Source organism: Eschrichtius robustus, chromosome 16, assembly GCF_028021215.1.
Source record: "Eschrichtius robustus isolate mEscRob2 chromosome 16, mEscRob2.pri, whole genome shotgun sequence".
Lineage (NCBI taxonomy): Eukaryota > Metazoa > Chordata > Mammalia > Artiodactyla > Eschrichtiidae > Eschrichtius > Eschrichtius robustus.
Genome location: NC_090839.1, coordinates 54,469,273 through 54,485,195, shown reverse-complemented (window position 1 = coordinate 54,485,195; position 15,923 = coordinate 54,469,273). Strand labels below are relative to the sequence as shown.

Below are 15,923 nucleotides of genomic sequence, written 5' to 3'. Positions count from 1 at the left end.
ATTATTTTTTAAGCTGGAAAACAATCTAGAGTGAAACTGGAAATTTTGTGATTTACTAGGACAATTTGAACATAGTTGTCTGTTAAAAGTATTTCTACAACTGGTGAATGCACAAGATTGTTTTTGTCACAAGTTTATTTCATGTGTCTCTGCAAATGTCTCATAATCAAATGCCAGTAATCCCAGCTGGCTTCTCCCTCTGATCCTACCTGTTTGAACCACTCCACCATCACACAGTCTCTGAAAAATGTTCAGTTTTTAAATTAGTGTCCTAAGCATACTTAGGAAAGAAACTACATCTAGTGTAACATGATTCCCCCCCAAAGCCAAATAATAACATACTAGCCAGCACCTGTAGCACCTGCTACGCGTCAGTCGCTCTTCTTGGTGCTTCATGTTCGTGAATCCACTTAATTCTAATACAACCCTAAGAGAGGAGGTGCTATCATCTCCACTTTACAGGTGATAAAGCTCAGGCACAGAGAAGTTTTAAGTAAATTGCCGAAGGTCACACAGCTGGCAAGTGGCAGAGCCACCCGCAGACCAGGTCCTCCGTACTTAACCACAACGTCCTACTGTCTCTAAGAATGAAATCTTATTTGTGGCTATGTTCCAATAAAACTTTTGTTTGTTTTGTTTTTTCAAAAACAGACATTGGGGTGCTTTGGCCCTGGGGCCATAGTTTGCCGACGCCTGGTCTTGGTGGACTGAGCCTGTCCCTTTCGGCGGTGCGAGTCTGGGCAGTGCATTTCCGGGTGGGCCTGGAGGAGCCGAGGCTCTGCCTAAGCGAGGGGGCAACGAGCCTGCAGCGGCGGTGGCGCCTCTAGGAGGGGCAGGGCAGGGCGAGCATCACGGCAGTTTCGCCAGCTGATTTGTTGTGTTCCTAAGCTTTCTGGGCCACCCTTTCCTCATCCACGGAGTGTAAATTTTGACTAGATAACTCTCTGAGGCCTTCCAGCTGACAATTCTAACCTGTCTTATCGTCCCTACTAAGCTTATCGCGAAAGGCTGTATTTTGTTTTCTTTCTGTCTGTTTCCTGACCAGCATCACACCAGTTACACACACGCGCGCGCACACACACACACACACACACACACACACACACACGGCGGTACTTCCTCTGATTGCTCTGCTGTGTAGTGTGGTTTTAAGTGTATATCAAGGTGTGAGGAAAACTGCTGAAGAATTCAGCTTTTGAAAAAGCGTGTTTAGTGGGCTCATTGAAACCACATCAAACTCAACATTTGTTGCCACTTGAAGCATTTCTGAAGCCCTGGTGGACTCTAAGTAAAATCATGAAGTGGAAGCGTGTTTCTGGCTGTCCTGCTCCAGTCCTGAACATCTTCCCTCTTACCTCCCTTTCCCGATATTCTCAAATGGTCACACAGTGTGTCCCCCATCAAGCTTTTAGCTCAAAAATAGTTATGATCTGATCCTTCCTGTGAGTGTGCATTTCAAGAGGATGTTTGGAGATGGAAATTGGGGAGAGTTCATTTGTGAGGGTGGTTGTTACGTGAGTGGTTGATGTCTCTGGACGGGAGTCTGCTACTGGGAAAGGCCCGTATGTGGCGGGGGTGTGTGAGGTCTGGGAAGAGGGAGTTGCCTTCCCCAAGGGCAGGCATCCTTAATCTTTAGGGGATCTTAGGACCCCTTTTGAGAATCTAATAATGGACCTTTTCTCTCAAAAATGCACATCACACAAAATGTATACAGACGTTTCCGCCCAGGCACCCCTGCCTGCCATGGACTGCCCAGGCAGGCCCAGGCCCACTGTCTCATCCCAAGGGAGTTTGGGCTGCTGATGATGGTAGAGGAGGTACAACCTGTGGTGGCCCTAACTGCAAAGAAAGGGTTTCTCTGTCCCACTTTCCTACAAAAGAGCAAGAAAAGGAATACTTGGCTTGCTACTATTTAGAAACCTATTCTGGGGAGAAACTTACATGATCATTGTTACTTCTCCTTAACACCCCTAGTTAGTTCTTTGGGTTTTCAGTTACTACCTTATTTGATTAGATGAGTTAGGTAAGTAGTAGAGATCTTCTCCGGGTTAGTGCAGTGTGGTGGAGAGAATCTCCCTGCTCTTTTGCAGCCCACGGCTTGTTCTCTTATTATGTTGATAGTTGTCATATCATGACACAAGTAGAAAATGAAATATTTGTCCTACACTGAGGTCAGCAGAGGAGGCCGTTTGCAGCCATAGGTGACCATGGAGGCTGATGGACCATTATCACAGTGCACCAGTGGGAAGCTCTGGGCAGGGGCCTGGCTGAGGCCTTGCACCAAAGCCAAAGGTTTGCTGGCCTAGTGCACGTAAGCACAGAGTGCCTGTTGTACAGCCAGGCCGGGCTCCCGTCTGTGCTGTCATGGGGCACAAAATCGCATTTGTCCTGTAAAACCAACTCCGAGTGCATATGCTCTTTGTACTCAACCTTTGAGCACAGGCCAGTGGACTGACAGCCTGTCCATTGCAGCTAGTAGCTGAGATCCTCGTGGTGACTGTTGAGAAAACAGAAAGGAGCCTGTTCTGCTGCCTCTCCCAGTGCCCGCTACACCCAGTGGTGACCCTTATCTGTGCTTGGCTTCTGTGACTGGGGCACGGTTCTTTGATTCCCCCCCTGCCCTCAGGGCTGATGTTGGGGTTTCTGTTGTTCCGAGGGGTGGGCTGCATGATGCAGTGGGTCTCTTGGAGTGTTCATTTATTTGGTTCTTTCCCCAAATACTAATTGAGTACCCACTATGTACTGGGGCCCAAGGACACAGAGGAGACATACGTTCCAGGAAGGCAAGAAGTTTCATCCTGGTTTTGTGCCAAAGATAGATTTAGGATGGGTTGTCATAAATATTATTATGACAAATACTGCCACAGAGTCGTGTCCTGTTTTGAACCTTCCATAGCATATCTGTAGTATGTGTCTGTCAGAGTAGAGAAGCATCGTCTACTCTGTTCTTCTTCTGTGATGTCTGTCATTCACCTTCTTGCCTGACAGCTCAGAACTTCAGCAGTTTTTGATTGATGGGCCAGGTGCTGTCAACAGAATTTGCTGCGGACACTATCTTTGTTTCATAATGAGGCTCGAGTAGGCATTGTTCAGGTTTGTTTGAACTAAACCCTAAAGACAGGTTTCCTCGTCTGGTCTCATGCTTTAAAGTCATGCCAAGGCTAATACCTAATCCCATCCTGGGGCAGGGGGTAGGCCTCAGGATCTGGCACTAGTTTTGTGGGGTTTGGGGGAGGTTGTCTTTTTTACCTTCTTACCTAGTTTGTTCTTCCCTGGTACACAGGGACTGTAGTTTACGTGTCTTTATTGTCTCATTGAAGTGATAGACAAACAACAGAGTAAGTAGGTTCTCAAATGATTGATTGATAGACTTGGTTACAAGAATGTGTTTTCATGGGAATACTTGGTAGACCTATAAAGCATTATTTAATTTAGATTTCCTTATGGGGGAGCTTGCCTTTTTTTCAGTACTTACCATAGTTAACTTTTCCTGTTTTCTAAGATTGAACTTGAATTAAATGCTTAAAAGGGCTCTGGAAGAAGAGAGTGAAAGGATATTTTAACATGTATGGGCTGTTGCTGAATGAGGCAGAATATAAATATTTATTCTGTAGGCTTTAATTTGTTCATATATTATATAAACTGCACCATTAACTGAACAGTTGCCTATTTCTGCTGTTCTGCTTTTTGAATATTATTGAAAAGATTGTTTGCTGGTTCTGTAGCAGCCTTAAACCAAAATATGATAAACTTCGGTTGAAAATAAAGTTTACTAAATTGCTACTAAGTAACTGTTGGGAAAATAAAAGAAATACATTGATTTTATTAAGTGGAGTTAGACAAACATCTCGATTTATACTGTTTCATCATGAGCTAAAGAACACGTTGGTGCTAAAAAACATGTGTTAGCTAGACTTGGGAATGTTCGATCTGATCAAAGGAGAAGAGATACAGACAGGAAATCAGAAATCTAGACATCTCTAGAAGTGAAGGGTTTTTACTCAAAACTGCAGGCTAGGACTGGAGCAGCCTTCCGGTTCTACCAGGCTCTGCTGGGGGATAGTTGGGACCACGGGGCCTAGTTGGCTGATGTGGCTGGGTGGCCTGTTAGAGGGCTGTCCTTACCTGGGCCTCTGTTAGCTCTGATATTAAGGAGGGACTGGCCCTGGACCAGGGAGCTGAGCCCTGACTTTGGAGCCTGATCCTGAAGGTGGCTGTGACTTGCTTTGGTTCATCCTTGGAGTGTGTTGTCATAGGCTGAGGGTGGGATTTTCCCCAATTTTTTTTTTAGACACATAGCCTCCTGTGAGCTGGCCATTCCTTACCTGCTGTCTGTGATCTTTGACTTTACCTTGGTTCTTGCCCCATGAAGATTGAAACCATGTTGAGAGGTTTCCTTCACTATGGAATGGCCAAGAAGAAAAGGTGAGAACGATTTCCTGATGAAATCTGTCAGTGTCCACAGCACTTTGGTGCTTTGTCCCAGAGGCTCACCAGGCAAGTAGTAGCCAACTGACCAGACCACACACCCACCCAGTTTTCACCCTGGCAAGGTGATCGTGTGAACGCCGTCCCAATATTCGCAGAGCCTTAGACGTTTTTAACAGGGCTGGTGAACTTTGAGCCGCACAGGTCCCCTTTGGAAGCTCGTTGAGCTCTTGGTATTTATGTCCCTCTCTACACCAAAGGGCTGACTGCCTTGGACAGTTGGCATCAGTGGAAGGACAGTTGCCTCTCCTTTCCCACCCCCCAGCTGCCATCCACTTTGATTCATCAGTACTAGAAACTTCCAAAACAACATTGATTTTTCTTGTTTATCAGATTGGTGGTTACACGGAGCGAGCTCTATGACAAGTAGGAAAATTGCATCCGAACGTGTTCTGAACCGGGCTTGGTTCATAGCCGGCGCTAGGTAAACGCTGGCTGACTGTGAGCACGGATTCATGGAGAGTAAATTGATGCATGTGTCTTCTGACATGTTTGGTCCTAAGTAGAGAAATTTTAAATGAAATTTAGGAAATGGGGGACTTCCCTGGTGCACAGTGGTTAAGGATCCACCTGCCAATGCAGGGGACACGGGTTTGAGCCCTGGTCCGGGAAGATCCCACATGCCGCGGAGCAACTAAGCCTGTGTGCCACAACTACTGAGCCTGTGCTCTAGAGCCCACGAGCCACAACTTCTGAGCCCGTGTGCCTAGATCCTGTGCTCTGCAACGAGAAGCCACAGCAATGAGAAGCCCGCGCACCGCAACGAAGAGTAGCCCCCGCTCGCCACAACTAGAGAAAGCCCACGCACACAACGAAGACCCAGCACAGCCAAAAGTAAATAAATAAAATAAATAATTTTTTTTAAAAAAAGAAAGAAATTTAGGAAATGGAAATTATAACCATGTTTTTTCCCCAAATTCTTGGGGCTCTGAGAGCAGTGTTTGAGTTTATGCAGAATTCTACAAGAAGTAATCATTACGTGGACTTAATTTAGTGTAACACTTCCTGAAAATGTAGATTTTTGCTTCAGTTTTTCTGAGTTTCAGATAACAACTGAAGGAACCTAGTTGAGAATCAGAAATGTCCTTTATGTTAAGAGTTTGCTGATTAAGTCTTGCCTTGATTAAATCATCTGAATTCAGAGTTGAGCCTACTTGGTGGGCTTCGTAAAGAATTTGTTTTTGTTTCAGTTTTCTCAAGTTTACTTTGAATTTCAGTTGAATTTAAATTTGTTTCAGTTTACTCGAGTAAAGCAAGTAAGGCAAAAGTGGCAGCTAGAATGTGTTCACTTTCAAAAAATTGAGAAGTACCGCTGTGAGGGCTATATGTGGAAACCACGAGTACATATGAAAATGCCAGAACAAGATCTTTTTGGTTACAGTAGTTTGGTTTTATTTGTGTTTTTATGCGGACATTTCAGCAGGAAAGGGTCGATTGTGTTGAGCATCTGTTTGTTTGCAGCCTAGAATTTTAGAGCTGAAAGAAGTAATGCAGTTGTCTTGTGCAAGATACTCATCTTTCAGATGAGGTAAAGGTCCATAGAAGGAACGTGAGTTAACCAGTGTGAACGGGCTGGTGCAGTCACCATGTGAGGTTGGTGGAGAGAACTGAGCTGTGATTTCTTGAATGGAAACTCTGTCCCCTAGGGAAGGGGCTGTCTTCCCTTCAGGAGACTCCTTCCTCCCAGTTTCTAAACATCAAATGCACCAGGACAGCAGAAAAGTAGAGCAGGCAGTAGGCAGCAGATGGATTGTTGCAACTTCGTGAGAAAGCAAAGCAGGCAGACTAAAAAAGCCACTCTCTTAGTAATGAGACTCTGCTTCTCCAGAGGGGGCGGCTGAGCAGCAGGGCATCACTGTGGGGATTCCCGGATTCATGCCTGTGGAGGTTAGAGCTGAGGGGTCTGGCGGGAACCTGGCCGGGGGCTCTTGACCGGAGGGGATCTCTAACTCCTGTGGTTGCTTGCTGCCCCACTCCGCGGCATAGGTGGGGTTCCTCCTTTCCATTCTTGGCTTTATCTACTATACAGTTTCTTTTATTTCACTGTAATTAAGATAAGACTTTATCATGGAAAACTTCAAATACGTATAATATTAGAGGGGCTAGTATAACAACCCCCCACACCTGTCCCCTGGTGAGGAGTCACCGACGTTTGTCCAGTCGTTTTTCATCGATGCTACCCCTTGCCTCACTAGGTTTTAAAGCAGATCCCAGACATTATATGATTTCTTTGTCAGTATTTCTACTGTGCATTTTGAACTAATGGAAACTCAAATCTGATTGGGGGGTGGTAGCTGAAAGAAACTAATTACTTATAGAGTAATTAAGGATTAAACTGAAGGAGCTCCCCTTTGTCAGTTATTCTGGAAGATTTTGTTTTCCAAATGATCTTACTGGGTCGGTGCCACTCTCAGGGTAGGGGACTTGGCGTGAGGAGTATGGCTGAGGGGTAAGGGTGGAAAAGTGCTGGCTCTTGGGATGATACTTAGGAGGAGGGGACAGATGGGGTTGTTGGGAGCAGCTTCACTAGTCTTCTGCCTTTAGCCTGTAGCTGTTTGAGCAAGTTGCTCTGTTCATAATCCTAATTGTGAACCCTGAGAATGAGCCTTTAACTTACAATTGAAATGAAGAGTTTACAGGAAGTAACGATTTTTGCTTCAGTGGGTCAGAGTGAGCGTTTCTGAGGCTCTTCCTTTCATATGTGGTCGCGTCAGGATGGCTGACATTGCTCTTTTTGTTTCAGATGGGAATGACTGGTAACACAAGTCCATTTGGACAACCCTTTAGTCAAACTGGAGGGCAGCAGATGGGAGCCCCTGGAGTGAACCCTCAGCTGCCCAGCAAGCAGAGCATGGTCAATAGCTTGCCTCCCTTCGCTGCAGACATCAAGAATGCTTCAGTCACCAACGTGCCAAACATGGTAAGTTGCCCTTGGTCTCAGAGCTGTGGGTCTCCAGTGGGTGCTTTGGTGTGTGGATTTTATCGTGCTGACAGTGAAGATCTGCAACTAAAAGATCTGCATCATGGGTGAAAGGAAAATAACCTGTATTTCTTATGCGTACGCTTCCTCAGTGAGTTTAATTTTCTGTGATGAGCTGCCCGTAAGGGGCTAGGTAAGATGACTCAGCTAGTCCTCCCGGGGTCCCTGTGTGGAGGGAGAGGGTTCATGTCCGTGAGTCATTTTGACTTTCCTCCAGAGTCACCCTCTTGATTCAGCAATAGAGCCAAGAGAATTGGAGAGATAGGCTTTTTTACACTTCCCGTCTGTTAGTGGTTGAAGCTGTCAGTAGCAGTCCATCCATTTCTGTTACAAAGGACATTTATCTTCAGAGAACTGTACCTTGTCTGTGAGATGTGTGTGTCCTGTCTGACTTGACAGATGGTTTCACAGGTCTTCATTCTCCTTGAGATTTCCTACCTATAAAATAGAAACTACCCTTGGAACTCTCAACCTAACTAACCCAGATATTAATGGGAAAATAGCTCCTTTTGTGCCACAAAATGGCATCTCTTTTAATTCCGGCCACTAAGGGGAAGTGTGTTCTTTTGTCGGACCTCACCGTGCATACATGGCTTCTGCGTCTCTGATGTGCCTTTAGCGATGCGTCAGGGCCTGGAGCAGCCGCTCTCCTCTCCCCTTGGCCTGCCCTGCCAGGGCTGCCATCCACATAGTTGTGCAGAGTGATTTGGGAAGGCTCAGAAGAAAGCTGGGGGATTATGTTCAGAAAAAGTTGCTTTTTGTCTTTTGATTTTTAAAAAACTTTAATTTGAAGTATTTATTGTAAAGGTACAGCCAAGAATTCCTCTATCTCCATCACCCGCTTCCCTTGATGTTAACATCTTCTGTAATCTTGGTACGTTTGCCAAAACTAAGGAATTGACTGCTTACAGTACTTAGAAGTTTTGAGGCTGCTGAAAGCAGGAAGAGTTGGATCTCTTTCTCTTTGTTTCTGTTAAAAATCAGAAAAAGGGGCTTCCCTGGTGGCTCAGTGGTTAAGAATCTGCCTGCCAATGCAGGGGACACGGGTTCGAGCCCCGGTCCAAGAAGATCCCACATGCCGCGGAGCAACTAAGCCCGTGCGCCACAACTGCTGAGCCTGCGCTCTAGAGCCCGCAAGCCACAACTACTGAAGCCCGTGCACCTAGAGCCTGTGCTCTGCAACAAGAGAAGTCACTGCAGTGAGAAGCCCATGCACCACACGAAGAGTAGCCACCACTCACCACAACAAGAGAAGGCCTGTGCACAGCATTGAAGACCCAACGCAGCCAAAAAAAAAAAAACATCAGAGAAGGGAGTGATACTGAGGTATCCTAGTCAGATTCCCGAGGTATCCTAATCAGATTCGCTCTCAGTTTGCTACATTCTTCCTTCTTTAAAAAGAAAGGGTACAAGCAATGAGATCTGTTTTCAAGTTTTTACTTCTTTATTTCTTCTTCTGATCATCCCCCTGTAACTTTCCTGGATCTGCTTCTCTCCTTCCAGTAACTTTTTGTTGCCAGGATTGCCCTGTTCCCGGCCATACAGACCCAGAACTTACAACAAAGCCCACTGCTCCCTTCACACGACTCCTCTCAGCCCTGGGGGCGGCAGGCCAGGATCCCCAGCCCTGCTCTTCCTGTTCTCGCCTGCCTTTCCTTTTCCAGTCCTCACTGGGAGGGCAGTAGCGTGGACTTCAGTACTGTTGATTGTCACCTGGGTTTGGTCAGTGACCTGGAGCACATTTTGGCTTCAGAGTAAGAGTGTTTGCTTTTCACAGACATTCTGTGTTTTGTAGTCTGAGAAACCCTGACCTAACATTTTCTTCCATTTTCTTTTTTTAGATCTTCTCCAGGCCCACTTTTTCATCCTTTCTCCTTTACCCCCAACTTAGTGGCAGAATCCTTTCACTGCAGGTTCCTCTTCCCGCCTCTGCGGCTCCAGGGGACTGAATTCCTGAGAGTGGTGTGCTTGTCAAGGGCAGGTTCGGACCAGACTGGAAAGAGGCTTCTGGTTGCCTCCACCTGTGCCTGGGCTGGAGCCCTTTGGGCTAGGGAAGGCTTCTCTTGCCCTTGGCACTGTTGACGTTTGGGGTGGGATCTTTCTCTGTTGTGGGGGCCATCCTGTGTATTGTGGGATGTTTAACAATATCCCTGGCCTTCACCCACTCGATGCTCACAGCCCTGCACACCGACCCCCCTGTAGTTGGCCCCAGTTGAAAGCCCTGCTCCGGGGAATGGTTGGGGGAGGCAGTAGCAGTAACATCTCATCCTTCTGTCTGTGACGTCTAACAGATAAAACCAGTTCTCTCCCCCCTCCCCCCGCCTTGGCCTTAGCAGGCTACCCGCATGGTGAACTGGGGAAGTATCTTGGTGTATGGGAGCCTAGCCACCACTTTCCCACAGGGGCACGGGTGGACTCTTGGAGAGATCCGCAGCTGGTGCCTTTGGAGTGAAGTCCTCAGACGTTTACCGTGGGGCTCGGGGCAGGCTTCACCAGGCCAGGTGACCCAGCCACGGACTTCACGCTATTGGGCGCAGCACAGGAACCAGAGGGGACTGACAGAGAAGCAGGGCAGCAAGTGCACATAATTTGCCCAATATCTTTCTAAGTGCTTTCTCACCCTGTGTTTTACCTTATTCTTTCGACAGCCTGTTGAAAGACATCATTCACCTCCCATTTTACAGATGTAGAGGCTGAGGGTCTGAGGGCTTTAGGTTCGTTCAGGGCTATGTAACTTCTTGTCTGCAAGGCCCAAAGCTTCTTCAGTATGTCCTGGTGTCATGTTTTAGTGGCTCCGAGCCCTTTGGGGTGTGTTTACATTCCTTATTTGCAGTTCCTCAAACATGTTTTGTTGTCTTCCTTGAGTTTTCTAAATTGTTTCTGGCCCCTTGGAGCCCAGAGATTTTTGTACAGTGAGGGAGAGCAGTTACCAAAGATCTAAATTTCTTTAATTAAAAAAAAAGAAAAATTTGGAGCCTTGAACATATTTGTGTTTTTTGTCATGCTTTGGGGAGTGGTCTTTTAAAGCCCAGCTAGGTTCAGCATGCCAAACAGTTGAGCTCAGGACTCTGATACCGAATCACCTGGTGCCCTGGTTGAGCTCTTTGTGGGACGATTGACACTTGGTCACTGGCGGAGGGACTCATGCTTGTCTCCTCTCCTAGAGGATTCCCGCAGCACTGGTGATGCTCAGGAAGCGAGGGGATGTGGCCGTTCCTTTAACTCGTCTCATTTGTTGAGCACCTTCTCTGAGCCCAGGTGCATCTGGAGTGCTGGTGTGAGTTACGTAGAGCTCACCCCTCTTTCGTGAAATTGGGGGTGGTGGTGATGGAAAACAAATAATTACAAACGCAAACTGCTCCAACAGGTCTGAGTAGCACGGAGAGGTTGAGGTTGACACAGGGACCTACTTAGGTGGAGCCATCAGAGAGAAGGCCGCACCAAATAGGGGGTTTTAAGGGCAAGATTGGAAGGATGAGCAGAAGCCACGGAGACCCCAGGGCACTGGGAGAGCATTGGCTTGTGTAGGAGCCAGCAGAAGTCCAGTGGGAAGGGTGAGAGGAAAGCGGTGTGAAGTGGATATTGGGGGCTGGGCAGGAGCCGCCTCAAGGAGGGCCATGGGTGGCAGTGGCCACTGCAGTGCTCTAGGCTAGTGGAGATGGGGGCCTGGAGGCCATTGATTACAGAGGGGACAGGAGACCAGATGAGATTTGCCACTAGAGTGGATGTGTGGGGTCACCGTGTGAGATGACTTGGTGGGAGGCAGGACCATTTACAGAGCTAGCGGAGGAACAGACTGGGAGAAGGGTGATGAAGGGGAGGGCATTCGTAATTCCAGTTAAGACATGCTCCTCTTGAGATGCTTGTGAGATGTCTAGGTGAAGAGGCCAGGCAGATGGGTGGACATACAAGTAGGGCAGCCACTGTCCATCGGGAGCTGGCGGTAAGCATGCTATGGTAGAAGGGCTGTGGAGTGGATGCCATGGCTCAGAGGGGAGCACAGGGAGAGAGACCAGGCAGAGGAGGAGCTGGCAAAGGGGACAGCAAGGAACTTGATGTCACTGAAGCCGAGAGAGGAGATTGTTTGGACAGGCAGAGATGGTGGCTGCTGAGATGGTGAGTGAGATGAAGGCCAAAGAGCGTCGCTGGAATATGCAGGGGATCTGTGGGACGGTCAGGAAGCGTGGAACATCTTCCGTGAGACTTAAGTGTGGCCCGTAGTCATGGAGACCTGTTGATCACCACGGTCTATGGGCTGCCTCTGGGATGTGCTGCCTGGAGCTCCAAAAGGTTCAGAGACCCTATTGCAAATGGGGTCCTTTTGAGGGCATAGATATCCCCAGGACAATATTCAAAAGCAAATACCACATCTCCCTAAATTTTCACATGGATTTCGTTGCAGCTCTGTCTTTGGCCATTTTATTTGTAATTTCTTAACTTTCTACAGATTTTTGAAGCTTCTTAGAACTTTTACCATATTATTACATTGTATTTCATGATTCTGAGATGCAAATTTTTTTCACAGTTGTAGCATCTTTGAAATCAGGATGTATTTTAGAAACAAGTTTTAGGTCTAATAAGACGCAGTATGTATACTAACTATGTTACTTGTTCATAATTGGAATTAATAAGAGTGACAACTATTAAATATATGTTCACTATCCAGTTTTCTAGGATAGCTCACGTGGATATAAGAATTTCAAAATTATGTAAATTTTACTGACAAAGAAGAACAGGTTTGGGCAGGGGTATAAGTTGGGTTGTCTTTCTGTGGCCTGACTTCAAGGTCCATGTGGACCTTCTCAAAGGAGAGATTTGCCTGAGAGTGCGTGGAGTGGGGGAGAGTTGTTCCAGGGCAGTCCTCTGGAAGAGGAGGCCGCCTGATTCCTTGGTGACATTACCCTTCTTGCCGTTTTCACCTGAAAAAGTCATAACACGGACAGCAAGGGAGCATTTGCAGGAAGGAGGGAAATTCAGACATCATTTGGCACTGGATTTGTCAATTAGGTCGTTGCTGACCTTCATGATGGGTCTGGGATTGTTTTAAAAGAGCACTGTTTCGAAGTGGGACACATCTTGGGCTTACCTAATCTAAGAAAGTTTGGTGACCAAAGGGACCTTATCATCAGTTTCTCTCACAGAGTCTCCTGTGGGGCTCCCCATTGCGGTCTCCTACAAGGGTTCTTTCTATTTTTTTTTTAACATCTTTTTTGGAATATAATTGCTCTACAATGGTGTGTTAGTTTCTGCTTTATAACAAAGTGAATCAGCCATACATATACATATATCCCCATATCCCCTCCCTCTTGTGCCTCCCTCCCACCCTCCCTATCCCACCCCTCTAGGTGGTCACGAAGCACCAAGCTGATCTTCCTGTGCTATGTGGCTGCTTCCCACTAGCTATCGATTTTTCATTTGGTAGTGTATATATCATGTCACTCTCTCACTTCGTCCCAGCTTACCCTTCCCCCTCTCCGTGTCCTCAAGTCCATTCTCTACGTCTGCATCTTTATTCCTGTCCTGCCCCTAGGTTCTTCAGAACCTTTTTTTTTGTTTTTTAGATTCCATATATATGTGTTAGCATGCGGTATTTGTTTTTCTCTTTCTGACTTACTTCACTCTGTATGACAGACTCTAGGTCCATCCACCTCACTACAGATAACTCAATTTCATTTCTTTTTATGGCGAACACTCCATTGTATATATGTGCCACATCATCTTTATCCATTCATCTGTCGATGGACACTTAAGTTGCTTCCATGTCCTGGCTATTATTGTAAACAGAGCTGCAGTGAACACTGTGGTACATGACTCTTTTTGAATTATGGTTTTCTCAGGGTATATGCCCAATAGTGGGATTGCTGGGTCGTATGGTAGTTCTATTTTTAGTTTTTTAAGGAACCTCCATACTGTTCTCCACAGTGGCTGTATCAATTTACATTCCCACCAACAGTACAAGAGGGTTCCCTTTTCTCCACACCCTCTCCAGCATTTATTGTTTGTAGATGTTTTGATGATGGCCATTCTGACCCGTGTGAGGTGATACCTCATTGTAGTTTTGATTTGCATTTCGCTAATGATTAGTGATGTTGAGCATCCTTTCATGTGTTTGTTGGTGATCTGTATATCTTCTTTGGAGAAATGTCTATTTAGGTCTTCTGCCCATTTTTGGATTGGGTTGTTTGTTTTTTTGATATTGAGCTGCATGAGTTGCTTGTATGTTTTGGAGTTTAATCCTTTGTCAGTTGCTTCGTTTGCAAATATTTTCTCCCATTCTGAGGGTTGTCTTTTCATCTTGTTTATGGTTTCCTTTGCTGTGCAAAAGCTTTGAAGTTTCATTAGGTCCCATTTGTTTATTTTTGTTTTTATTTCCATTTCTCTAGGAGGTGGGTCAAAAAGGATCTTGCTGTGATTTATGTCAAAGAGTGTTCTGCCTGTGTTTTCGTCTAAGAGTTTTCTAGTGTCTGGCCTTACATTTAGGTCTTTAATCCATTTTGAGTTTATTTTACAAGCGTTACTTCTAATAGAAAGTTCATACGTGTTGGGGGTTTTTGTTACGTTGTTGTTTTGAGAAAAACTAAGAACTGTATTATGGAGACTTTGCCATTCTTAAAGTTGTAATGGAGGAAAATCATCAGGAGTGCTGCTTATTTAAAATTGCTCACAGAAGAATAAAATAAAATAGCTCATGAGAATGGTGTTAGGATTTTGGTCATGTGTCAGAGAATTTGAACTTGGAGGCTTTGGACGAGGCCCCCAGGCAGCTGCTGATTCCTGTCTCTAAAGTGAAGGAAACTGTCGCTGGTACTGACTATCCATTGCAGAGGAGGGTTGTAGAACTGTGTTCTGTGTCCTGCCAGAATAACAAAGATGTGGGGTAGTGCCATTAGCTACGGCTCTTCCAGGGCAAGCTGTGTGTTTTGGGGTTAGTTCTCTCTGTTTCTCAGCGTGTCAGTGGACCCACTGCATCAGTGGGACTGGTTCTTGGGCCCCACCCTGTCCTCCTGGTTCAGAATCTCTTAGAAGAGGGTGAGGAATCTGTGTTCTTGTCTGTCACTGTTATTTGTGAAACCTTAGGTTTTTTCTTTCTCAGTTTTCCAGTGTATGCCACCTACTTCCCTGTAAGGCGGTTCAGGATAATTGCCAAATAGATGGACTTGTTCTTTCTTTTGCACTGGAACTGCAGCTTTAAATAAGCTCCTCCGGTGATTTTGATGTAGATTAGTCTTTGAGAGCCACTGTCCCCTGCAGTGTCAGTGACCTGATGCCCAGCTGCCCCACTGTGGAGTGGGCTACTTTGTTAGTCTTGAGTCCACTTCAGTACTTCAGAAGGCTTCCCTGTCTCCCTCCACCTTTTCTGTCTTATTCTCTCATGATTTTCTGTCCTCCATGTCCAGTTTCTGATCACTGAGGGAGCAAGACTTGAACTGATTGAACTTTGTGAACCCAAGGGTCTCCTCTTTGTTGTTGTCTTTGATTGGCTCATCTCACAGTTTTAGTTGCCCTGCGGAGGTGCTCATGTTCGCATACCATTGTCCACTAGCTCCTTGTACTTCACAAGCATGAATTTAAAATCACCGGTGGTCTAGTATTTCCCTCAACCCTAGGACTGGGGAGAGTGCTTCCCGGCACTCTCGTCCTTGTCTGGAAACGACGAGTGAAGAGTCTTGTCAGCTCTTCACTGTGAGAGCAGTTTCTGTAGAAAATCACTCTGTGGCTATGAATTATGCCTCAGTAATTGAATTGGAAAACAGGGGACAAGGTTGGGAAGTGAGCGCTTTCCTGTAATTATTAGCCATCCAAGTGTTTTTGTAATTTTAGGAGTTTACCTTTCGTATTCTCAACTTATTGCCTTCACCTGTAACTTGAAGATCTCTGAGAAAATGTGTATGTGAGGGCTTTGAAGAATAACTTTTAGTTCTAAAATTCTTATTAGTACCTGTATAAATCCTTTCTACTGTTTTAACTCATCCCCTTTTGTTTTGGCAATAAATATCAGCTGGGAAACATAGCCTAAGCACAAAATATGATGTGTTGCGAATATCAGGAAACTATAAATGGAGAAAAATTAACAGTATTCTTTGATGTTAGGAACCAACTGTATGTATTGCAAGTGCTCAATCAAGATCATTTAACTTCTTTCCAAGATGAGTTTCCATTAACCAACAGTGTCTTTTCTAGGGTCTAATTAGCGTAGCCTTTTCTTCAATGAAACTTTCTGGGTAAAACAACATAAATTATCTCCAGAGACATTCAGCCCTCTCACTGCATGTAAAGTAGAGACTCGGTAGGAAGGTTCTTCATGTCTAAACAAGCTGCGCCCACCACATACTAGTGCTGGAATTTCTGCCTGCTCGATAGCAGCAAATACAGGTGTTTCTGGAAAACGAAGTGACCATTTTAAGAAGAACTCAGTAGACACCTTAAAAGATTGTATTAAAAAAATTAAAAATAA

The 15,923-nt window shown here is 45.6% G+C and overlaps 1 protein-coding gene across 1 annotated transcript in view; it reads left to right on the top strand.

The window, feature by feature from the left end:
• The window catches only part of CREBBP (CREB binding protein), a 128,936-nt gene that overhangs the window by 49,831 nt on the left and 63,182 nt on the right, over positions 1-15,923 (top strand). Inside the window, exon 3 of the mRNA XM_068565397.1 lies at positions 7,232-7,408. Within this exon, the coding sequence (XP_068421498.1) occupies positions 7,232-7,408 (177 nt within the window). The remainder of the gene's footprint in view (positions 1-7,231; positions 7,409-15,923) is intronic.